The sequence below is a fragment of the Mus pahari genome, chromosome 23 (assembly GCF_900095145.1).
Source record: "Mus pahari chromosome 23, PAHARI_EIJ_v1.1, whole genome shotgun sequence".
Classification (NCBI taxonomy): Eukaryota; Metazoa; Chordata; class Mammalia; order Rodentia; family Muridae; genus Mus; species Mus pahari.
In genome coordinates this window covers 2,617,789-2,643,813 of record NC_034612.1, presented here as the reverse complement: position 1 = coordinate 2,643,813, position 26,025 = coordinate 2,617,789, and the positions used below count along the sequence as shown (strand labels likewise).

At 50.4% G+C, this 26,025-nt stretch overlaps 1 protein-coding gene across 2 annotated transcripts in view; it reads left to right on the top strand.

Moving 5' to 3' along the window:
• Myo18b (myosin XVIIIB) overlaps positions 1 to 26,025 on the top strand; it is a 209,404-nt gene that overhangs the window by 106,038 nt on the left and 77,341 nt on the right. For both annotated transcript variants that reach the window (XM_029533813.1, XM_029533814.1), the window contains exons 30-34: positions 627 to 750; positions 1,635 to 1,835; positions 5,823 to 5,933; positions 8,948 to 9,052; positions 16,426 to 16,578. In XM_029533813.1, coding sequence (XP_029389673.1) covers positions 627 to 750; positions 1,635 to 1,835; positions 5,823 to 5,933; positions 8,948 to 9,052; positions 16,426 to 16,578 — 694 coding nt within the window. The remainder of the gene's footprint in view (positions 1 to 626; positions 751 to 1,634; positions 1,836 to 5,822; positions 5,934 to 8,947; positions 9,053 to 16,425; positions 16,579 to 26,025) is intronic.

Genomic DNA, 26,025 nt, shown 5'->3' with positions numbered 1-26,025 from the left:
TCCTATCTCCTCTCTCTCTCCCCTCTCTTCTCTCTCCTCAGTCCCTCTTCTCTGTCTTTCTCCTGTCTTTCTTTCTCCTATCTCCCCTTTCTCTCTCTTCTTCTATTTCTTTTCTCTCTTTCTCTCTCCTCTTTCTTCTATCTCTCTCTTCCCTCTCTCCTCTTCTTTCTCCTCTCTCTTCTCCCATATCTCTCTCCTCTCCCTCTCTTCTGTCTCTTCCTCTCTCCTCTCTCCCCTGTTTATCTCCCATTTCTTCTTCCTCTAACATTCATGTTCTTTATTATAAACATATTATTTAACTTACTCTATATTTAAATACACTTTTAATTTTTGTTTAATGTTTTAGCAGGTTTCTAATATTAGGATGGAAATCCTTTAGAAACCTGAAACTCCCTCCATGAGGTTCCTGGTATCCCCCCCCCCCACTCCAACAACTTCCCACAAGAAAAGCTTATGCAACTCTACCCCCCCCCAACTCTACCCACAGCTGGCCCTGCCTCAGTTTCCCCTACTCCGGTTCCCTGACGTGTCTGTGCCTTGGTTTCCCCTACTCCGGTTCCCTGACGTGTCTGTGCCTCGGTTTCCCCTACTCCGGTTCCCTGACGTGTCTGTTTTGTTTTGCGAAGGTTTGACTTGCAGCTGGCCCAGGCGCTGGGGGAGTCGATGTTTGAGAAGAGCCTCAGGGAGAAAGTGAGTCAGGAGAACAGTGGAGTCCGCTGGGAGCTGGGTCAGCTCCAGCAGCAGCTGGAGGTGAGACATGGGGACTCGCGGCTGTCTGGATTCTCTAGAAACTCCAGCGTACACCTGCAGCAGTGGACAGAGGAACAGAGCCTTGCTGTGCTCCAGGAAGCTGCCAACGCTGTTCCCAGCATGTCCTCATGATACCCATGGAGGATGATGACAGATAATCCTCTATAGAGTGTGCTCTGGCCATAGGCACAGGGTCCCCGGTGGGAGGTTCTGAGGCTCAGCAGAAAATAAAACAGAGCAGGCCATGACCTTGTCAGGAGCCACAGCCTGCCCAAAGCCATCCCTGCTACTGCTATAGAGGGCACTTGTGACATCAGCTGCCCTTTATCCTTGGTGGCTCCTTATGAACCCTCAGGGCAGCCTCTGCTCTCTTGATCCAGCCACTGATCCCTTTCCCCTCTCTTTATGAGAGATCGTGCAGACTTGGCCCTAGATCCATATTCCTTATTGGAAGGGTCACTTCTGTGCTCTCTGCTTCCCAGATCCCTCAGCCTGAGGGTTGCCTGATTTCTTCTTCCAACAGGACAAGCACTTCCCTTACATGCACCGAGATACAACTCTGGGGAAAACCCCTTTCCCTCCCTACATCCGCCAGGGTCCCTCTGAGACTTCTCAAAGCACAGCCATGCTGAGGGAACTGGGCATGGGGCGAGAGTGGAGGAGGACCAAGTGGGGACCCGGGTGGTAACGTTAGCTCGTCCTTTCAGCATTGGGGAAACTGAGGCAGGGAGATCCTGAGGTTGAAGTAAGCCTGCGCTGCACGGGGAGACCCTGTGTAATGGTGCTGAGCCTGGGAGACAAGTAGGCCTTTATGCAGAGGTTGGAGCCCTCCTGGGAGAGGGCCCTGGTCATGTGACTCCATCCCCGTGCCCCTCTCTTTGTAGCAAAAGGAGCAGGAAGCCGGGAAGCTGAAGCAGGAGGTGGAGAGGCTACAGGGCCAGAAAAGGGAGCTGCTGAGCTGTGCCTCTGTGGGGGATCAGGGTGTGGCCAGCCTGAAAGAGAGAGTCTGGGAACTGGAGACCAAGGCTCTTGAGCAAGAGAAGATCCACAGCCAGCAGGAAGAGAACATCAAGCAGCTGCAGCAGGTGAGGATGCGCTGCCCCGGACTGGGCTCTTACACAGAGGGGCAGCATGAAGATACACAGGGATGCCCTCCTGCTATGCCTCAGCAGTTTGTGGCTCCCTGGAGATCCACAGGGAAGCCAGGCACTTGCAGGAGTCCCACCCCACAGCTATCCCTTTGCTGTTGCCCGTACACCAGGTTCAATGGCACGCTGTCCAGTGCCCCTCCCCAACTGAGACATGAGTTCTGTGATGGCGTGGGGGGGGGGGCTGTTTGTTGAGTGGCTGTTTGATCACTCGTCCTTTTCAGTGCCTCCTCTAGCCAAGGATGACACCAAGTGTACTGTTGGTGTTCAACACATCACTGCTGACCGAGTGCCCAACGTGACTGATCGATCACTGTCTGTGTAGGAGGCTCTGTTCTTTACGCTCCCTGACCTCTTCTTGTGGAACCTCATACAGGACATGAGGAGGATCGTTTCCTCCACGGATATAGATGATGACCTATAGATAGATAGATAGATAGATAGATAGATAGATAGATAGATAGATAATAGATCGGTCGATAGGTAGATGATAGATAGATGATAGAGGATAGATAGATAGAGAGATGATAAATAGATGATAGAAGATAGATAATGGTAGATAGATAGGTGAAAGATAGTAAATGATAGATAATAGATAGATAGATAGATAGATAGATAGATAGATAGATAGGTGAAAGATAGATAAATGATAGATAATAGATAGATAGGTAGATAGATAGATAATAGATTGATTGATAGATGATAGATAGATGATAGACAATAGATAGATTATAGATAGACATGATAGATAAATAGATGATAGATAGAAGATAGATAACGATAGATAGATAGATAGATAGATAGATAGATAGATAGATAGATAGAAAGAAGCGGGGTGAGGATTTGAACTGAAGTCCTTAGACCACGAAGCTCAAATGTCTACTTCAGGCACAGAGTACAGGAAGGAGCACAAGCCTTCTGAGAATTAGGGAATGTGCAGTAACTGTGGGAGTCGGCGGGGACGGAAAACCCGACTCCCAGGGTCCTAGGGAAGCAGCTGCTTTCCAGGTCCGTGACGAGCCACGGCTTTTGAAGAAGTTATGAGACAGGAATAGCAACAGGAAAAGTCTATACGCAGCGATGTGAGCCAGGGAAGCACAGGTTAAGCAGGTGCTCGGAGCTGGCGTGGTGGCTGTAGCACCTGCTGTTCCCACAGCTCTCAGAGGCTGAGAGAGAAGAAACACCGTGAGTTCCAAGCCAGCCTGGGTTATGTGGAGAGTTTGAGGCCAGTGTAGGACTCAGTAACACCCTGCCCTCACAAACAAAACCCACCGCCAGAGAAAAGACGCTGTCGTAGTTAGGGTTTCATTGCTGTGATCAGACACCGTGCCCAAGGGCAAACATTTCATTGGGCCTGGCTTACAGTTCAGAGGTGCAGTCCAGTATCATCAAGGTGGGAGCGTGGCAGCATCCAGGCAGGCATGGTGCAGGAGGAGCTGAGAGTTCTACAGTTTGATCCACAGGCAGCCTCAGGAGACTCTCCCATAGGCAGTCAGGAGGAGACTCTAGATCACACTGGCCAGACTTAAGTATATATTTATATATATCCTCAAAGTCCCACCTACACAGTGACACACCTCGTCCTAAAGGCCACACCTCCTCCTAAAGACCACACCTCCTTTAACAAAGCCACACCTCCTCCAATAAGGCCACACCTCCTTTAACAAGGTCACACCTCCTCCAATAAGGCCACACCTCCTTTAACAAGGCCACACCTCCTCCAATAAGGCCACACCTCCAACTAGTGCCATTTCCCATAGGCCAAGCATAATCTAACCACCACACTCACTAAGGAGAAATGTGGACAGTGATACACAAAACCCACACCCTTACACACTTAATGTCACGCTAGCATCCCTAGTTTCCAGAGAGATACAAGGGTGGAGGCACACGTGTTTGCCTGTCCCTGTAGGAAAGCCACCCAGTTTTTCAAGAGGGAGGCAGTTTCAGTCCTTACCTTAAAAGAACTTCTCTTGGAGGATTTTTGTAACTGGCAATTCTGTTAAACCCTGCCCACAGTGGGAACACACACCAGGTGACATGAACAGCTGTGCATGGACTCTGTGTATCCCACCGATGCCAGAGTGCCAGCATCTTGCTTGGCCTCACTCCATATCACAGGATGAAGCCTCCCAGGTGGAAGGCACAGGTGTGGGAAACAAAGGGTCAGGGTCTGGAGGGTCTTAGATGCTTGTGAGTGACCAGCGAGCGTTGCTCAGCAAGTCATTTTTATTAAGCACCTCATCTGCATCAGATGCCACACAGACGGACTCTGGTGAGTCCTGCTGGGATCAAGTGTACCTTTGAGTGTGTTGATGAAGTCTTAGGAAGGACTGAGGGAGGTTGGGAAGGACTCACTAGAGGGAGTGAAGGCTCAGTCAACATTGGCTGAACAAGAGTGTTCAAAGTGAGCTAGACTGCTTCTATAATGGCCCAAAGGCCACAGACTCGTGTGCTACCCAAAGAGGCGTCCCAGATGCTCACCCAAGGCAGCTCATTGTCCACAGGATCTCAAGGAAGCCCTGGGTTTTCTAGATGGTTCATTTCTTTGATGGGAGCCTTGCCAATCCTCACAGCCCCAGGTCTAATTGATGAAGATCGCACTGTCCACACAGGAGGGAATGCCAAGATTGGCAGAACGTTGAGCGGCAGCTCCAGGCTGTGTCTGCGAGCACAGACAAGCCAGCGGGCATTTGCGAAAACACTGTTATCATTTCTCGAAGATTCTTCCCATCACCACCGAGTGCCGCAAGCAGAAACACGAACCGTGACCTTGAGGGTGTAGATAACACATCTTCCCAGCTCCCCAACCTGAACTCAACCCAGAAGGGAAGCTGGGTGGATACCACACCCGAGCCTGGCACGGCGTGTATCCTCACAGAGGCCAGGCAGATATTTATTGATCTCAATAAGGCACTTTTTCCTGGGAATTTTATGTTAACTCATATAAGCTTGACATAAATGGTATTGCGGATGTCAGAGTGCCCAAGAGGCTGGGAAAAAATGAAAAAGAAATATTATATTTCCTCACACAGTCCCTCATCTGGGATCATCCTCCAATAACCTCTGCTGCTGTGTAAGAACTGCAATCTTGGTGAGGCTAGTTTAGCCAGGCTGTGCCAGGGGCTCTGTGCACATCCTCCGTTAGCGTCTTCATGTTCCCAATAGTTTAGGGGCCCAGATCTTTTCTTCTGTTTCCGTCCTCTGTCTCCACATTAAAGACCACGGTTGTAAACTTCTGAGCTTTAGGTGCCTTGGAGAGCGTGGAAAGGGATTCTGAGGCTGCGCCTAAACCCAGTGGGAGAACATGGTAGATGTGTGAGGAGTTGTGACCATGGGAAATGCAGAGGCAGTGTTGGGGGACATGGTTGCTTCCTTTGACTTTACAGGGTAGGAGGGAGGTGACTTCTCTCTGAGGCATTCGTTAGAGAGGAAAGTTAAGGGTGGAGTGGAGGCATTCGTTAGAGAGGAAAGTTAAGGGTGGAGTGGAGGGCTGGGGATGTGAGCGTGGTGTGGAAAGCTGGGGATGTGGCGTGCGGTGGAGGGCAGGGGGGTTATGGGCATGGCATGGGGGGCTGGGGATGTGGATGTGGCGTGGAGGGCAGGGGATATGGGTGTGGTGCAGAGGGTTGGGGATGTGGGCGTGGTTTGGAAAGCTAGGGATGTGATGTGGTGTGGAGGGCAGGGGGTGTGACTGTGGTGTGGTGGGGGATTGGGGATATGGGTGTGGCATGGAGGGCAGAGGATATGGGTGTGGTTTGGAAAGATAGGGATGTGGTGTGGTGTGAAGAGTTGGGGTGTGGATGCTGTGTAGAGGACTAGGGGTGTGGGCATGGCATGGAGGACTGGGGATGTGGCCATGGCATGAAGGGCTTAGATCTTGGTCATAGACCTTCATGTGCCATCCTTGTTTGCTGCCCCCAGCTTCGCCAGCGGTTTGAGTTGGAGATTGAGAGGATGAAGCAGATGCATCAGAAGGACCGTGAGGACCAGGAGGAAGAGCTGGAGGATGTGCGTCAGTCCTGCCAGAAGCGGGTGCGTAAGTTCTAGCCACAGTGCACCCAAAGTCCCACTTGGGAGGATGCTGGGACCCGGAACCCGGAAACATGTGCTTTCTGTGACCAACTGAGACCTTTGTTCCCTGGGAGGATTTCAAGGATCTGGGGCTCAAATGTCTTAGGTGAAATCCCAGAAGCTTCTAGAATTCCAAGCACACTCTTTGCCACGTGACAGGCTGTGGGTACGGATGCTTTGAGTAGGGAGCTTGCGGGCCCGGTTGGGCCCCTGCATTTGACTCACATGCTTTGCTGACGGACGTTCCTCAACGTTCTGCACCTGAGACCGAGGCTAGCTTCAGCCCTAGTCGGTCTGTTATCTGCCTCACATCCTCCCCTTCCCCAGTCCACACAGGACAGTGGAGACAGCATTGCCCAGAAGGCCGCTGTGCTGTTTCAGCCCACTCTGCGGTCATCAGCCTCTGTCAGCCTTTACACTTTGTCTATCTGTTGTCTGCCATCAGTCTCCTCTCCTACTGTGGTGTCCCTGTGGGTGGACATTTTCTGCTGCCACAGCCCATCCGCTCTTAGTTGGATGAGGGATGGGTTTTTCAGTTAGAGTCTGACTGCTGTGAACAGACACCATGACCAAGGCAAGTCTTACCAAGGACAACATTTAATTGAGGCTGGCTTACAAGTTCAGAGGTTCAGTCCATTATCATCCAGGCGGGAAGCATGGCAGCATCCAGGCAGGCATGGTGCAGGAGGAGCTGAGAGTTCTACATCTTCATCTGAAGGCTGCTAGCAGAAGACTGATTTCTAGGACTAGGGTATTAAAACCCACACCCACAGTGACATACTTACAACAAGCCCACACCTCCTAATAGTGCAACTCCCTGGCCCAAGCAGATACAAGCCATCACAATGGGCAAATATCTTTCCTGCGGCAGTACCTGTGGTTCCTGAAGTGTGAGCACTGCTTACCTCATCATTCCTTCCCCCTTCCTCTTCCTCCCCTCCCCTTTCCTCCCACTCCCTTCCCCTCATTCCTCCTTCCCCCTTCTGCCCTCTTCCCTCCCCTTCCCTCCCACTTCCCTTCCCCTTCTCCCTTTCTTTCCCCCTTTCCTCTTCTTTCCATCCCCCTTCCCCTCACTTCCTCTTCCCCCTTTCTTCCCCCTTCCCTTCTCCTTCCTGCCTCTCATCATCCTTGGGAACCACAGGGAAATATTCTTCACACTCTCCCAGGATGTGCTTGACACTGATGTTTTATGATTCCGGGATATTTTTCTAAGAAACTTCTATCTCTTAGAAGCAGACAGGAGCATGGCAACTATTTTTCATACAGGTCTTTTGTAGTTACATTATTCATTTGTGTGTGTGTGTGTGTGTGTGCACGCGTGTATGTGCGTGCATGCATGTGCGCATGTGTGTGGAGGCCAGAGGACAACATATGAGAGTTGTCCTCTCCTTTCTCCACGTGGGCCCTGGGGATTGAACTCAGGTGGCAGTGCCTCTGCCTGCTGAGCCGTCGTCTTGCTGACCCAGAGTGACTGCATTTCTAACTCAGCCTCTCCTGGACAGATCTGTAAAGGCAGAGTGTGGGAGCAGGCAGAGGCCTTCCTCTCCTGGTGACAGACGCTGATGGTGGCAGCCCTCAGTGTCTCTTGCAGGAGACAGTTAGACCTGAGGGGATGCTGTGGATGTTTGGCGTTAGGGAAAAGGACACTAACTCCTCTCAGGAATGCCTGGTTGCCAGTCTGTGACACCAGCCCCTGGATACGTGGAGGACGGAGGGGGTGGGGTTTTACCATCCCACCAACTTCAGAGTGAATTGCAAATTAGATAAGGTGCTGTTAATCAGATGTCTTATTACTTGGGGCTGTGGGAGGAAACATTGTAGCCCCGGGCTTCCATGAGATATTCCACTGTCATCGATCTGTGACCTGAGGAGTACATGCCTGAGTGGTAAGGGCCACCTTGTAGATGGTCACCTCTTGTCTGTGTCCTTAGCAGAGGGAAGAGAAGGAGGGGGAGAAAAGGGGGACTTGATTTTCTGGTGTCTTTCTCCATGAGGGCACTGATCCTGTTGTGGGGTGACACCCTCATAACCTCCTCTGACCCTAACTTTCCTAATGAGCCCTTCTAAATCCCATCCCACTGGGAAGCAGAGAGAACTCACACAGTCCGAACCACCGGTTGGTATATCCTCATAACACCATGTGTCCCTTGGCTGGTGGCTTTTTCAAGGAACAAGGAAGTGGATGTGTCTCTTAACAGGTTATGTGGAACTCAGCCTTACAGCCCTCAGGGGCCGGGGAGGGATGGCTCAGTGGGTCATGTGCTTGCTGCACAAGCGGGAAGACCTGAGTTCAGATCACTCATCCGTAGTAAGAAGCTCTGTGTGAGTGGAGGTCTCTTTGTGACTCCAGGTCTGGCAGACAAACACAGGAGGATTCTGGGAGCTCGAGGGCTCAGTCAGTCTAGTCAATGGATGGGTCCAAGATTTGTCGAGAGATGGTGTCTCAATATGTAATATAGAAAACGAACGATAAAAGAAGACACCAGGCATCAAAGCCTTGCCTCTGCATGTGCACACACCAGTCAACATGTACCTGCACACACACACACATACACACACACACACTCAACATGCTAAGACATGCACACACACATACACACAAACTCAGTGTGTTCAGATGTGCACACACACATACACACATTCAACATGCTAAGACGTGCACACACACATACACACATACACTCAACATGCTCAGACATGCATACACACACACATGCAACATGCTAACATGCGAAAATATTCAAGCAATGGCCATGACTGTAAACTTCACAGTGTGTGCCAAACAGGTCCCCCAGTCTGACCAGCTCACCCTTTTCTTGCCCCTGTCCCAGGCTTTTAGATCCTGAGGCTTTTTCACAGACACACCCCTCCAACTCACTAGGCAGCATCAGAGTATGGCCACAGGCTGCATGTCCTCTCCTCCCAGAGTCCAGGACTCATCCAAGGGTGCTCACGTCTGTCCTGTGTGTCCACAGCTCCGTCAGCTGGAGATGCAGTTGGAGCAGGAATACGAAGAGAAACAGGTGGCTCTTCACGAGAAGCATGACCTGGAAGGCTTGATTGGAACCCTGTGTGACCAGGTAAGGCCACACACAGTGGGGACATCTGAGGGCTCCAAGAGATGGCTGGATGCATGAGAAAGCCAGCCACAGGGAGAGAGCCTTTGGTCCTTAGGAAGGGCTGAGGACAGGCCTTTGAGCTGGCCTCTTCCTGGGGACCAAAGTACATGCTGCTCCACCCACCCTTCCTGCTGGCTCTTTGAAACTCTCCAAATTTCTTAAAAGAGCACAGGGAAGTAAATAAGAGTGACCTTACTCGGGGCAGACAGATGAAGCAATATGGCTGTCAGTGGCTGTTGGCAGTCAACTGTAGATAATGCTTGGCCACCATGCCCACAACTGACCTTGTAGGGACAAGATTTTTCTAGGACTGGGAGCCATACTGGGAGCCAGGCAGGAGTGTCTTCCACCTCTGCTGTCGGTCTGTCTGTCTGTCTGTCCGTCTGTCTGTCTGTCTTTGGACAAGTTTGTTAACAGCTCTAAGCATGTAGATTCACAGGGACCCTCAGGCCTGTCCCTGTTCTGGGGACCAGGGCCTATCTCTGTGGCATTCTGAAAATGATGTCTCTTGTGATGGGGACGGTGTATGGAATGCTGAGCCTACTACCACCCACCACAAGCTGCCACAGTGTGTACTGTAATTTCCCAGAGCTGGCACTGCGGGTCCCCTGTCTCCGAGAAAGCTGTGCAGTTTTGTCTCCGTGACTCATCCGGTCATGACGATTGGCTTCTGTACTTTCTGGGAATCGTTCATAGTCTGTACACATATAGACGCCAACCAGTTTCTGATAGTTCAAGTTTCAATAGCTCTGCCTACGGATAACTCATACCCTGTGGATAATGCCCGTCAGTTAATAAAGTGTTTCCAATGCGGCCAAACAGACTGCTTATTTACGGCTTATGCTTTCCTATTTTTAAGTTGCCTTCCTTAATTTCAGTTCATGTTTTACCATATGCCTTCAAAGCTCTAGACCTCTTTTTGTGTGTATAATTAGGTTTTAATCCATCTTATGTAGGTGTGTGGTATGAAGCAGATACCTATGTTTTCCCTTTTTCCCCCCACCATCCCTCATGCCGTGGGTGTGTGCAGATCCCCATTCTACTGGCTTCATGCTCCTCTCTGTTCCTGCACAATCTGGTCCTGCTGGCTAGCTTTCGATAAATTGCAGTGTCCTAGATAGCTTTAACCATCTAACACAGGCACAAGTCACCTTAGGAAGGAGTCACAGTTGAGGGATTACCAAGACCAGGTTGGCCTGTGGGCATACATGTGGAGAAGCCTTTTCATGTAGGAGGGCTCAGCCCACTATGGGCGGCACCATACCCTAGGCAGGTAGAAGCCAATTAATGTATGAGGGCTCAGCCCACTATGGGCAGCACCATACCCTAGACAGGTAGAAGCCAATTAATGTATGAGGGCTCAGCCCACTATGGGCGGCACCATACCCTAGACAGGTAGTCTCAGCTGTATAAAGAAGCTAGCAAATCATGAGTCTGAGGGAGTCAACAAGCCAGCATTCCTCCATGGTATCTGCCTTCAAGCTCTTACTGAATCCCTTCTCTGACTTCCCTTCCTGGTGAACTGTAACCCGGAAGGGCAAGCCACAGATACCCTTCTCTCTGCCAAGTTGTTTCTGGTCATGTTTTTTTTTTATCACAGCATCAGGAAGGAAACTATAACAGATAGGGGCATCTTACCTAGCCTATCTTTGAAAATACTCTTGTCTTCTTGAGTCTTTAATAACCTTTAGATGCAGGTCAGGGTGTCCATGAATGATAGCGGGCTTACCTAGCCTACATGGGACCCCATCTTCCTGAAGTAAGAATATTTTAATAAATCCTGGTATGGAGTTCCTTCCTGCCTTTGACCATTTATGGCCCCAGATGAAAGACACACAGTCTTTTCATTTTAATACGCCTTAGGCAGCACAATAGTTGGGCAGCTGCCTATTCTCCATGCTGTTACAATTTACCTCCCATTGATAACTCTGAGTTACTTCTTACTAATTTCTGTGTTCTACCTTGGCAGCTCTTAACTCGAATTACTCAGACCTCTGGGCCACATTCTTTTGGCCCAGGGTTCTCTCCTTGCTTCTCTACCCCATGGCAGCTCTTGTCTCTCTTTCGCACACTCTTCTAAGGCATGATGGCTCTTTCCTGTCCTTCCTCATGGTCCCAAGCCTGGGAAACCTAAACCCTGCCTATGTCTCTTCTCCCCAGCTGTTGGCTGCTGGTATCTTTATTTACCAATCAGAATTAACTGGGGAAAGGGCCCCTCAGTGTCTCTCTCAAGCAAACAATTGTGGACAGCATTAGGCCAGCCTATGACACAGAAAACCCAGCAGCAAAGGATGTCAGGGTCTAGCGAGCCCTTGTTATTTTTGCAGAGGACTCAAGCTCTGTCCCCAGTGGCTCACAACTATTTGTACTTTTTATTCCCAGGGTATCCAAATTCCTCTTTTGTCCGCTGTGGGCTCAAGGCCATGCACATGGTACACTGGCATTCATGTAGGCCAAACATCCATATGCATAAAATAGCAATAAATAATTTTTTAAAAAGAAAGGAAAGGTTCCATGAGGAAACTTGATTCATTGGAATGGCTGATTTGCAAGTTAGAATGGGGACAACTATCACAACTGTCGGCTTCATGTTAACACTGTTATTGACCTCAGCCCCTACCTGTCTCTCTCTACCCACAATGTCCATCTCTCTCTACCCACAATACCCATCTCTCTCTACCCACAATGCCCATCTCTCTCTACCCACAATGCCCATCTCTCTCTACCCACGATGCTTATTTCCTAACCACGTGTGCCATGAGCATCTTAATTAGCTTTATTTCCAGGAAACTCTTGGTTTCCACAGCTCTATGACCAGCGCTTGTTTAGTGTTTTGTTTTGTATTTAATCGTCATATGCATCCTGTGAGAAGCCTCCACGATCTTAGCGTTGTATGTAGCAGAATTGCTGAGTTTGTTGTTTCATGATATCTCACCTGTCAATTATCTTAGGCCTTTCTATGTTCAAGATCTTACCGTTGGGAAATGAGAACAATTTTGCCTCTTTGGGCAAAGGAAAAAAAACCTTAACTGTTTCAAGGAGGGACAGACAGTTGGTTCTCCAACTTACCCACTGGCATCGGCTGCACAGGGACATATTAGCAAATGTGACTTTCTTACCCCTGGCTCTATGTGAATGCCACTAAGGCTCTGTCATGTGACTATTTCCACCATGGGTCTGTGTGTGTGCATGCCTGTGTGTGTGTGTGTGTGTGTGTGTGTGTGTGTGTGATCAGTAACTCTTGTCTGGTTAAGTCTTCATCCACTGGGAGCTTTCTAGTATTGGAAAACGTGTCAAATATTACTTTGTGCTGCTTTTTGGTGGAGAGCTCCCCTCTGAGTCACCTCACCTGTGGTGGGGTGTCCCCTATGTTGGTTTACTTGGCCCTCCAATTTAACAAGAGTTCAAGGCCAGCCTTGGCTACTTGAGACCTTTTTTTGTTTTTGTTTTTGTTTTGTTTTGTTTTTTAAAGCAAAACGTTCTGGGTCCCATTAACTAGAAACACGTGACTCGCTGAGCTCTCAAAATGACACTTCCTTCCCATTAATCTAAGGAGGCTCTTCCTCCCCCTTCCTCTCTTCTCCACCCTCCCCATCTTCCTTCCTCCTCCCTATTTCCATCCTCTCCTCCCTTCTCCTCCTCCTCCTTCTTCCTCCCTCCTTTTCCCCTTCCTCCTTCCGCCCTCCTCCTCTACACTCCTTTCTCCTTCCTCCTCCCCCTCCTTCCTCCCTCCTCCCCCTCCTCCCTCCTCTCTTCTCCCTCCTCCCTACTCTTCCCTCCTCCCTACTCTCTTCTTCACCCTCCCCCTCTTCCTTCCTCCTCCCTCTTCCCCTCCCCTTCTCTCTCCTCCACCCTCCTTTCTCCATCTTCTTCCCTCTCTCCTACCTCTGCCTCCTCCCTCCCTCCTCCCCCTCCTTCCTCCCTCCTCCTTCCTCCCTCCTCTACCCTCCTCTCTCCTCCCTCTGCTCTCCTCTTCCCTCCTCCTTCTTCTACCCTCCCCCTCTTCTCCCCCCCTCTCTCTTCCCCCTCCCCTCCCCCTCCTCCCTTCCTCCTCTCTCTCCTCCCTTCCCTCCTTCCACCTCCCCCTTCTTCCACCTCCCCCTCCTTCCTCTCTCCTCCCTCCTTCCTCCCTCCTCCTTCCTCCCCTTCCTTCCTCCTTCCTCCTCCCTCCTCCTCCCCCTCCTCCCTGTGATAATTAAGATGGAGAGGACAGCTTGGGCTGAGGTTTTCTCGTGGATTCTGTTAGCAGAAGGCTGAATGAGGCCGGGCAGGTCAACAATTCAAGGGGCCACTATGCTCATAGCCATTCCAACCACGCAGCTGCCAGCCAACTTGTTTCTTAGGAAAGCTCTGTGCTGTAGCCAGAGGGAAAGCAGACGGATAGAGGAGAGAAGCACAGAATCTGCACACATCATAGAAAAAGGACTGTGGAACAGGAGAACTGGGACTTCCCGAGAGAGTCCCATCAGGCACTGTGGGGCAGTGGTTAGCGACCCACATGCTAAGCCGAGACCCTTGGGTTCTGCATATACACTTGGCAGCACTGTGGCCCAGGCAGATCACCCACCTGCCTTGTGCGGATGTGTCCCTGTGTTCTGAGAGCCCCAGACCACTGTGTGACCTGCCCCCATCCCACCCTGAAGTTTTCTGTCCACTGGGGCAATCACGCAGCAGTTTACCCTGCCAGCCAGCCTGCTCTCTCGCTTGGCTCCTGAAATGCCTTCTATCTGGGGCACCCTCCCTGTACCTCTAGCTTGTAGCGGCAAACTCCAATCTCCAGCACCGTCCCCTTTGTGCCTCAGTGCCCCTTCTTGTAAAAATGACAAGGTGGGGCTGGAGAGATGGCTCTATGGTTCAGAGCACTGGCTGCCCTTACAGAGGACCCAGGTTCAATTCCCAGCGCCCATATTTTAAACCACAACCACCTGTAACTTCAGTTCCAGAGGATTCGAAGACCCTTCTGGCCTCCACAGACCCCAGGCACATGCAAGGTACACAGACATAGGTGCAGGCAAGACGTCCATTCAGTGAAATATGATGGTGATGGTGGACATAATGATGGTGGTGGTGGTGGTGATGATGATGGTGGTGGTGGTCATAGTGGCAGTAAACGCACTTCCTTGATGATGTAACTTGCTAAAGTTGCCTCTTTCTTGCCACAGCACCTGAGTTCATACCCCAATTCTATGTATTCCTGGGCAAATCACTCCTTTCAACCTCAGCCCCCTCACCCTTATGATGAAGATCATGTGCTCACCGTGGGGATTAAATGTAACTTACCCCTCAAAGTATTTAGAATCCTTGAGGATGCTCGGGGTGCCCTCCATAAATGTAAGCTAGTCTTACATTCACAAAGGCAGTAACAGTAACAACAATGTGTATTTTAAGGGATTGTCACAGCAGTTAAGTGTGACTGTATGTGACAGAGAGTGGCGGGGAGCCCAGACGGCAACTCAGCTCAGTTCCTGATCTCCATGCCTCTAGCTGTGTATTTATACCATAGACCAGTGTTTTATATTTACCACAGTAATCCATCTGAGGGAGGAGAGGCGGTATTCTAAGAGCTGACTCATTTTTCAAAGAATCTCAAGCCGGCCGTGGAGAAATCGCGACACGGAATCAGTGTGCGCACATGCCAGGTCACCTAGCAGTTGCCGTAATCCTCTGTGTTTGTAAAGCACTTGACACGCGGAGTGCTCTGCCACCCGTTATCTCGCTGGATCCTTCTCTTATCTCAACACAGAGAAGGGGATTTATCAAAAACCCTCTTCTTAGAGATGGGAGGCTCCAGTGTAATCAGGTGGCAGTCACAGCTCAGGATAATGCTTGTCTTGAAGCTTGAAGCTCGTTCTTAATTTGTGTTCCTTCCAGAATACTCTGGGGCACCTTAGTATCCCAGGAGAAGCATCTGACAGGCAGAGATCCACAGCATGACAAAGCCAGTCCAAAAGCCAGTGGCCCTCACCTTCCTGATGCTGCAACCCTTATATAGTACAGTTCCTCATGTGGTGACTCCCAATCAAAGACGTATTTTCATTGCTCCCTTTTAACTGTAATTTTGCTACAGTTATGGACTGTGACATAAATATCTGTTTCCTGATGTTCTTAGGTGACCCCTTGAAAAGGTCTTTGACCCCCAAAGGGATCATGACCCACAAGTTGAGAACCATTGCCCCATGAAGAGACACAAGTTTCATTCTCTTCAGTATCCCATCTATCCGGTGACCCTGTGTTCTTTCCTCTGGCCCTCAGATGTTCCTGGAACAATGGAGCTTGCTGGTGTCTTTAGGGGACACTAACCGAGTTCTTGTGGGGTTCCAGTCCAATCCTGTTTGTTCATCCTACACTTTGACTGCACCCATCTCATTGACCTCTGGGAATTAAGACCTCTAAAACAGGATGTGGCATCTTTGTGACCTTCCTATCCGCCGTTCCCTGGCAAATTCAGAATTCTGCAGGGAGGAATTTGTCCATTTCTGGGTCGAGTTCCAGCCACAAAAATCAGGTCCCTGTGCCTGCCTTCAGATCAGCAAAGGCAACCTGCTCCCTATATCACAAGCTTCCCGTGGGGCTTTGGAAGGAACACAGTCGCTGTTTGCTGAGTCATGATGGACTCCACAGCAACCTACAGCATAACGGGATGAAGCAGAGAGGGTCTCTATGTGGATCGGCGGACCCCTCCCCCTACCACGAGCATCGCCGAATCTGAATGTCTGTAAGCCCTGCAGGGGCTCTCATGCCTGTTCCAATCCCTGCTTACCTGGGCTGCCCTAACCTCTCCAAAGAGCCTGGGCATCAACCAGGGTCTCACCTGGCATGGACACTCTTAGCTTGAGGCAGAGGACGGGAGAAAAGGGGCAAGGCCTTTCAGGTTATGGTGATGCTGGTGGAGTCTTGTCCATGGCCCTCTGCAACCCAGAGGTGTGAGGCTGAGACTAAGCACACAGGAGGCTGAACAAGCGTGTAGTTTCATAGCATTCCAGTGTTGGTGTTATCCCTTTTTGTAGCTGAGACTTGTGGGAAACAGTATTTTTCTGTTTTGTTTTGAGATTTTGAGATACACTGTAGCCCAGACTGGCCTCCATTTCCCAGCAGTTCTCCTGTCTTGGAGAAAACATTATCTTTCTTTTGTTTTGTTTTGAGATTTTGAGATACACTGTAGCCCAGGCTGGCCTCCAATTCCCAGCAGTCCTCCTGCTTCGGCCTCACAAGCTCCAGTTTTAATGATATGGGCCACCATGCCATGGGAGAGGTGAGATTGTGCCCATGAGCTTTGTTTCGAAGAACCTTGGTCCTGGCCATGCCATCGGCACTAACCCTTCCTTGGCTTCCAGATTGGCCACCGTGACTTCGACGTAGAAAAGCGTCTCCGCAGAGACCTCCGGAGGACCCATGCTCTGTTGTCTGATGTTCAGCTCCTTCTGGCCACCATTGAAGACAGCAAGACGTCCATCAGCAAGGAAGAGCTGGAGAAGGTGCACAGCCAGGTGAGTGCTGTGACCTCAGAGGGAGACAGGCTCTTCTGGGAAACAGCCCTAGGCTTCCCCAGACCTTCAGGGAGGTGGAGATGTGGGCTAGGAACTCACTTGGCAATGGAAGGCAAGGGGCAGGATGTGTTCACCTCTGTTGGGTGGAGCCGACTGTGTCTTTTTGGAGGGCATGAGCAGGTTAGGTCTGGGACAAACTGGCTGAGGCCGGTGTGTGTGAGTGAATGGATGCTTTTGGTAGCCACTAGGTCTGGGTATAGAAGACAATTGCTGAGCTAATATTGCAAAGTCAGCTCCTTGAAGAATCGCGGAGGATAGCTGTGGCTGTCTATTCAGATGCTAACGATGCTGGTCAGGGCCTTGTGTGGGCTACCACCTGACACAGAATCCCTTCCCCACCCTCTCCATGTGCTGAATTCACAGTGCATGTTTATCTATCAACTGTCACCTCAGGATAGCTCCGTGCCTTGTGTTAGCCAGTAAGCAGAGGGTTGCTTACTTGGAGGTTTCAGTGGTTCAGTCCATGATCACTTGGTCCCATCCCTGTGGGCCTGTGCTGAAGCAGAGCATCATGTGAGAGAGGGCATAGTAAAGTGGAGATGATCTCCTCACGGCCAGAAAAGAGATAGGAAGGGAGAAAGGGAGGGAGAGAGGGAGGGAGGGAAGGAGGGACGGAGGGAGGGAGGGAAGAGGAGTTTAGGGAAGGACCACCCACTGATCTAAGTTCCACTAGTCCAGATACACTGGGCCACCCACTGGGTCACCCATCCCACACTTGGATTATCCCTCCCCTCATGGGTCATTCTTATCCTGGTGACCACCATTCCCCAGACCCTCATGGTTTGAATACTCCAAGTCCCTCGTCCTGGGCGAGGGCGGGTGCTTGATGATTTCATGTTCCCCATCATGATCATGTTGGAGCCTGTGGCACTTCGTCGCCATGAGAGCTTCGGAGAACCCGAGGAACACCCCATGTCCATTTTATAGATGGGGACGTTTTGCCCAGTGGTGGTGATGTGTGTGGTTAAGTAACACCATGAGAGATGGAACTGGGACCTGGCACTTTGGACTCTGAGGGCAGAACCTAGGTCTCTTCTTATCACATTAAATCTTCCTGCTGGTTGGAGGAGAGTGGGGGAGGCCTGGATATCTTGGCACAGCTGGGGAATGAGCACCTCACACTCACCCAGGCCTCCCAGGGCGGGGACCTCAATCCATGTTCCTGACTCTCTGCCACTAAGTCTCCTCTACCCCAGCTGAGTTTTCTGACAAAGGAATCTGGGGTGCCCCTCCCCACCCCACTTAAGAGTATTCCCGTGTCCCTCTACAGGGTTAAGATGTGTGTTCCTTTAGTGGGGTAGCTTGAGCAAAATCAAAGAGCCTCATTTGTCTGAAAGTCCTCTTTCCTGCTCTCTGTATCTGACTCCCATCAAAGGGATCCACAGCCCAGACTCGTGGATGCTGTTGTCATGGAAATCACTGTAGGAATGGAGCACTGGGACCAGAGGTCAGGGTGCAGTTGCTTTGGCTCCTGACACGAGTGTCTGGATACAAGGATGAGAGCTAATTAGATAAAGCACTGATGACTCCCGGAACCACGGCGGCTCCTGGCTGGTGTCTGGAATTTGCCCTACACACGAAAGGCCCCAGGGACAGAGACAGGCAGAGTACAGGCAGGGAGGAGAGGGGGAAGGAGAGCGAGCCCACTATGCATGTAGCTGCTTCGTACAGTACGTGTTTGCTTGCTGGGTATTTATGCAGCACCTACTGCGTGCCGCAGGATGGGTGAGATACAGGAAGGGTTGACAGGTGAGGTACCAGCCCTTTGAAATTCACGTCTGGTGGAAAAGACAAACAGTGGCACAGGTATAGACAATGGCCTGACTCTGAGGGAAGGACCAAGAAGCAAGGTCCTGGGTAGGGAACCACAGGGTTCTCCTCTACCAAGGTTCAAGACCTGATGCTGGAAGGAAGGGAAGAAAGCAGGGAAGGGTAAGAACGTGGCAACTTCAAGCAGAGCCTGCCTCACTCTGTTTTGAATTGCTGAGATTCGCAGGTGAGATTTGGCTGAACACTGCGTTATTGCAGATGGCCCTTGCTACTGCCTAAGCAGCTACGTTCTGTATTTAGCCCATCATACTAAATGAGAAGCCAGGATCTAAGAGACCGACTGATTGAGTACTTTACCCCAGGGGCACCTAGCAAGACATGCCTGGCCTGTGTGTGCCAGCCATCCCGAGGGCTTGAACCTCTCTGCTCACCTGCTGTGATCCTGTTAACCTGTGTCGAGTGCCTGAAATGGACCAGGCTCGACCTCAGAATCTTGAACACAGCTGTACTTCAGTAAGCTGAGTGTTGTTCTAGATCAGCACGTGTCTGGCCCTCTCTCTCTCTGTTCTCTCTTGTTGTTCAGTCCTGGTTAGAAATGGTCTGCTTTCTGTTTTTTGTTTGTTTGTTTTGTTTTTTGTTTGTTTAAAGGCAGGATTCCTGTCCCCGCTAGAGCTAGAACCTTCTTGTATACCAGCACCATGATAAGGTTCCCTTAGACAGAACATCTCCCCATGTGGGTGGATACCCCTATCTTAGTCAAGACCAGAGGTTCATGATCCTCCCGAGAAATCCCTGAGGCATGGACATGAGATAGGCAGGGGGTTTGAATCCTGCCTGGGTGACCCTGAGGAAGTCTCTATCTTTCAAGGATGCCTTTGTCTTATCTCAAGAAGGCATCAGACCCGCCCCCCCCCAAAGGACACCAGATCACAGAATCCATAGAACTCCCTTTGTTAAGACCTCCAGGATTGGGGGTGGGGTGCGGTTGGCAGAGTGCGGTTGGGATGGAGAGGGTAGCTTCCATCCCAGTGCCACATAAACTCCTCAGATCTTGGGATGTGAATGCAGGAAGACTAGAAGTTCAAGGTCATCCTTAGCTACATAGCAAGTTTGAGGCCTGCCTGGGCCATGTGAGACCTTGTAACATAAGATCCTTACCCCTAAATAAACCCCTCTGGCACAGCAGATCAGAAAGAGCCCTGCCTGGCAGCTCCCCCCTCCCCTCCCCTGTAACGGCTTCGGGGGAGGGGTGCGCGTTTGGCTTCTGGGTGCAGCGTTTATAAAGTGCTAATTTACTCCCACGGGATGTGTTCACTGAGACTAACCGGGGAATCAGGCCATCCCAGCAACCGAGGTCGATAGTCGAGATATGTGTTGCACTGGTAACATCTGTGAGAGCAGAGCTAGCAGAGGCTAGCCCCTGCTCGGAGGAGAGCAGAAGCTGGTGGCAGCTCCTGGTTAGTCGTCTGTTTATACCTTGATCCGTGGGGAGTGAGTGGGTTTGGCACGGAACGCTCTATTGTTGACTGCGTTCTTGCTCAGGGCCCCGCTTGCTCCTGCCTGTAAGAGCCAAGCTGCCATCCTAGGTCACTGGCACTGTCTCCAGCGGAGCTTCCGAGCCCTCTCCTGTGCTCTCCCTGACCTTGTCAAATGCCACCTGTATTTCTCCCGAGAGGAATTCTCTCTCTGCTGGCTTTGTGTCCTGTCCAGAGAGTCTGTCACCTGACTTGGGGCAGGGGCGGTAGTGGTGGTTTCTCCTGCTAAGGTTGGAACCTAGGACTTTGTGTATACCAGCAAAGTGCCCTTCCACTGGCCCCAGCCCCAGCCCCAGCCCCAGCCCCATACCCAGACCCAGACCCAGACACCCAGACACACACACAGACAGACACAGACACAGACACAGACACAGACACAGACCCAGACCCAGACCCAGACCCAGTCCCAGCTCCAGCCTCAACCCCAGCTCCAGCCTCAGACCCAGACCCAGCCTGTCACCTCACTTTTCGAGAAAGATTTTGAAAATCTCAGTATAGTCTTGTTTGCTTGCCTGCAAGATCTGCAAGTGACTTCCCGCCATACCAAGTCCAACATTTGGGGTTAAGAGTCAGCTTCTTCCCTCTGGTCACACCATCATCCCAGCCGCACCCCCCCACTGCTGCCCTCCCCCCACTCCCCCACCCGAGTCAATTCCCACCGAGCCAACTTTGTGAGAACTCGGCCTCTGCAGGGCTCTCGTTTCTACCTTCAGATTCCTCTTTGCCTGAGGAATGCCTGTCCTCTGAGCTTGACTCCAGGAACTCCTTCCGTGGCACCTTCTATGCTTCCCATGGGTGGGGTGAAAGGTCACCATGTCTTGCCTTCACCCCTGTCTCACTGTCTACCGAAGCATCCTCCTTGTCCGGCATCACAGAGGTTATAAGAAGCAGAATTGGAGCCTGAACTCGAGCATCCGGATGCTCAGACGTTGGCCTGCCACACCCGGGGTCTTTCCAGAACCTCTGGTGTCTGGTGGTCCCTTCCCCCCAGAGACTGTGACTGGGCCATTAGGCCTTGCCCTACTTCACCATGAATTCCCAGCTGTGATTAACTACCAGCCTGGGGTTCCCATCAGAGAAGATGGATGACCCCCGGATCCATCCCCGGTGCCCTTAATTGGGGCATTTGTCACAACCTGTCACCTGTGCTTCCATGAGGCAGTAGGGCTAATTAACAAGCTCAGGGAAGATGCCCCGATGGGGATGGGAATTGTTGTGTGAGCAGGCACCTTGGGGACACGCCTCCCCAGCCCTGCCCCAGAGCAGTGGCCTCACTGGGGGGTTTGTTTGAAGAGCTTTTGTGTTTGCTCTCAGGACGATGTTAGTGAGGAATTGATTCAATATTAACCTAACCTCCTGTCAGGGGAGATAAAGAGCAGGTTGTAATTGGTTGGAAACATGGTGGTCACAGGTTTGTTCGCCCACAAATATTGACACTTCCACGGCGGTGATGAACGAAGCGTGAAGGAGGCCCCGGTTTTACATTACAGGCAGGGAAATCTAGTGTTCGGTCTAAAGGACAGCCTCTGCTTAGCTAGAGAGGGCCAGTCGAATAGCACGGCCCTGAGACCCCAAGGTGACACTAACAGGAGAATCAATCCTTTGCACACCATTAGGCACCCTGAGTGCCTCCACGCCTGTGACCTAATCCCGATTCCCCAGAAGAACAGGAACCCAGTGGTTTCTGGGAAGCCTGGGCAGGCGCTTGGAAAGAAATCTCCAGCAACTATGCAGTTTGCCCAGTCATCCCCACTGAAGGCAGGATCCCTGTGAGCCACCTGAGGAGGAGCCTTAGCACATGGGGAGGGAGGGGGCAGTGCTGCAGAACAAGAATTGGGTGAGACCTGATGGGCAGGAACTGAGGGAGTGTTGCTCAGTAGTGAGGCCTGAGTTTATATCCTCAACATGGTGGGAAAAGCAGAGCGTGGCTAAGGATGCTGTACCTCCAGCGTCGGGAATGGAGTCAGGCAGATCCTAACAGCAGCTAGCTTCCAGTTCAGGGAGACACCCTGTCTGGAGGCAGGAAAGTGAAGGAGGGTAGAGAACACACTCCAGGGCCTGCTCTGACCTGTGTGTGTGTGTGTGTGTGTGTGTGTGTGTGTGTGTGTGTGCACCAGAACACTTACATGTGTGTACCATGCCCAACAGGCACACACTCACAACACACACACACATACATACCACAAGCAACATATACATACCACATATGCACATACACCACACATACATATCTCACAAACACAACATATGTCATGCATACATGCATACCACACATACTGTTGTGATCATTAAAAAAAAGCTGTAAGAATATGTTCTGGCAGGGTGTGCGGGGAAGGGGGTGCCTCAGTGGGCCCATGCTGAGGCATCCCTTCCCCCTGAGGGACCACACACACACAGATATAGTATAGAATATAGTTTATTCAGGGCATGGGGAGGAGAGATAAGAGGATAGCAGAGGCAGAGAAAGGCAGAGAGAAGGGAAGAGTAGAGACATAGAGGCCGGCCATGACCAGGTGGAGAGAGGGGGGAAAGGGAAAGGGAGCAAGGGGAAAGATGTAAAGGAGAGGTAAGAGCATGAGAGAGTGAGGAGAGGGCAAGCAATCCCTTTTATACTGAGCCAAGGCTACCTGGCTGTTGCCAGGTAACTGTAGAGAAGAGCATACCAGGTTATTGCCAGGAACTGTGGAGGCGGAGTTTAGACAGAATACCAACACATTCCACACACACATGCACACCACACACATACCATATACCATATGCCATATATACTATGTATATGTATATACCATACATATGTATCATATGCCATATACACCATATATGTGTATATATGGTATATATACATATATATATATATATATATATATATATATATATATATATGGTGTGATATGTATCACACCATACACATATGCATAGCACACACACATGCAACATATAACACATACATACACATACCACACCATACCATGCATGCAACTCATACACACCACATATGCACATATACCATACACACATGCAATCTTACAAACATATACCATACACATATACAGCATATACCATACATACATATATGTGTACCACATATAACACACACCACATACAACACACAACCCTCACACACCATATATACACACACCATACATAACATTCATACCACACACAAATACAACATATAACACACACATGCGCACACTCAACACAGCACACACACATACATACCACATACACACACACATGCACACCACACACACTATTTTTTCTGCTTTGAAATAATTATTTCTTTAAGACTGAGTTTCTTGTATTCCAGGCTAGCTTTAGATGTGCTATATGGTCAAGAATGACCTTGAATTGTGTTCTGCCCACCTATACCTCAGAGTGTTGCCATTCCAGGTGTGACCCACCACAGTCAGTTTAGGAGGTCCTGAGGATAGCCCAGACCCTGTACTCTAGGCAGGCCCTCTACAAAGAACTTAAAACTTATACGGAAATTGAGAGCAACCCGTATCCGTTTGTGGCAATTTGTGTCTGTCTGCTTGTGGTGCTGGTGAAACAAGGACTTGATCCGTGATACCTAATTTCTCCAACGCTGAACTCTCCAGCTCCCAGACTCACAACATGGGACGTTCTACCAAACCTGTTTCATCAGCATCTTCACAGACCTGTAGCCGTAAGCATCTGTGGGCACATGAAGGATACCGAGCCCTTTATCCTCATCAAAACGTAACTTTTAACACTGATGAAAGTGCTAGCTGGCCATGGCAGCTCATGTCCTTGAGAGCTGAGGCAGGAGGATCTCCACAAGTTCAAGTCCAAGCTGTGCCTATAGTGAAACCCTCTCTCATCCCCATACCCCACTTATGAACATAGGCCAAGTTTCTGATTTCCAAACCAGGGCAGACTAGGTCTAAAGGTTTTGTAGGTTTTTTGTTTTTTGTTTTTGTTTGTTTGGTCTCACCGCAGCCTGCAGGTGGAGGCTGATTTCTACGGTTCAGTGTTCACACCTAGCATCACCACCTAAGTGTCCTCAGGAATCTCAAGTCCAGGCACTTGGTTTGCCACAGGGGCAAACATTTTTCTGTCTGTCCCTGACACAAAGGTGGAAGACTCCCCTATGGCACCCCGGAGCTGAACAAAACAAGAAAGAACAAGGTCTGGGTTGTAGCTGAGTGTGTGAGCATTTGCTGGACGTGGGCAAGCCCCTGGGTTCCCACGACTCCAGACACACCAATGTGTGGTAGTCTCCACGTGCAACAGGACAGTTCTGGAACATTTAGTAGAAGTCCAAAAAGATTGTCACCATGTAGTCTTGGAACTTATATCTTGGGTCTACTATCTGCAGAGCATTGCATAGACACAGTTGGAGTCTGTTGACATTTTTTTTTTCAATTTAATTGTAATGATATATGCGTGTGTGTCTGTGTAAAGGTATGTGAAATGAGTGTAGGTGCTCATAAAGACCAGCAGAGGGGGCACTGGAGCCAGTGAATTGGGTTACCTACCATAAGTGCTAATGTGGGGGAGTGGAGATAGCCCGGTAGAGAAACAAGTGGGGCGGAGAGCCACAGGCTTCTGCAGTTGCTTGGAGAGTTCTGATCTGCTCTGTGCAGTACATGATCTGACGTGGCTCCCGGCATGCCGGTGAGACAACACAAAGGACCCGAGGTGGGGCAGTGGCTGGTTTCCCTGTCTTCACAGAAATCTCCCCAGGTGATCAGCCCCCTCCCCTAACAGCTCATGGGAGGAGGAGTCAGATTTGTCTAAATAACACATATTGTGCCCCGATTTGCCCTTGAATTCATAAATGCACCCAACTGGCTGAAAAACTGTATATAAGCTTATATCCTAAACAATAAAGTTAAATCTGGTCCCCGATGCTGGTCTCTGGAATCCACATCCTAGAAATATGTGGGCTCTGCCTCCACTTCCCCCCCCCCCCGTTTCCTGGTCCCTGCTCCCACATGTTAGGAATCAAACTTGGATCATTTGGAAGAGCAAGCAAGTGCCCCTAACCACTGAGACACTCCCACCCCCACCCCACCCCACCCCGCCCCACCACCAGATGTCAGTGAACATTTTTAATAGGCAACAGCTTTGTCTACAAGTGGTTGGGGCTGTCTGCAGTGTGAATTGTGGGCCACCCTCTCTGGAGAAGCACTCCACACTGAAGGTGGCGCCTTCCAGCCTCTGAGGTGGCATGCCGAGACTGGAAAATGTCCAGGTAAACTCAGGCAGAATGGTCCCCCTGTGACATTTCCTCTTCTGTATTTTCAAATCCCTCGAGGTGTTCAACTAAATCCAGAAATGTAGGATCTAAGCCCTCGACAGAAATACAGCGTTCCTGTCCCACCTTTCTCCGTAAGTCTAGCTGACTCTAGACACAGAAGCCCTATAAGTCCAAAGAAAACATTTTCCTGTGTATTTAAAGCAGGCAGGTGGCTTCTCACAAGAAAACAAAACCATTCCTGGGCTTGCAATTGATGTGTATGTGATGGGGATCTCAATCATGCCCTGTGAATGCTAGTGGAGAGACTGGGCGGGGGGGGGGGGTGGGGGCAGGCTGGATGGGGGAGGGGACAGGAGGATGGGGGAGAGCCAGTGGGGGAAGAGAGCACACAGAGGGCTGAAGCCGTGGGGAGGGGGTCTGTAAACAAGAATTGTGTGCAGATAGGTATGGGGGATCCAGGAGCACTTAGGTCTGGAGACCTGGAGACTGGAATCTGACCCTGGCAAGTCACAGGTCACCCTCCTCCCCTGGCAATGAAATATCTTAACAGGGTAGGCTCATCCCCTCACAAACACACCCAGAGTTGCAGGCTTGCAGTCACTGGCAGTATCCAGTGGCCACACAGGACCAGAGGGAGTGTGGAACTTTCTATCACCCCAGCCCCACGAGAGGAAGAATGTTTTCCCTCCTGTGTAGGAAACGTGGAGGCCTGTCACCCCACCACAGGGTCACCCTTTGTGCACAAGAGTAGTAAGTGCCAGCATGTGCACACACACACACATGAGCACAGATACATGAGCATACACGTATATATATATATATATATATATATATATATATATATATATATATATA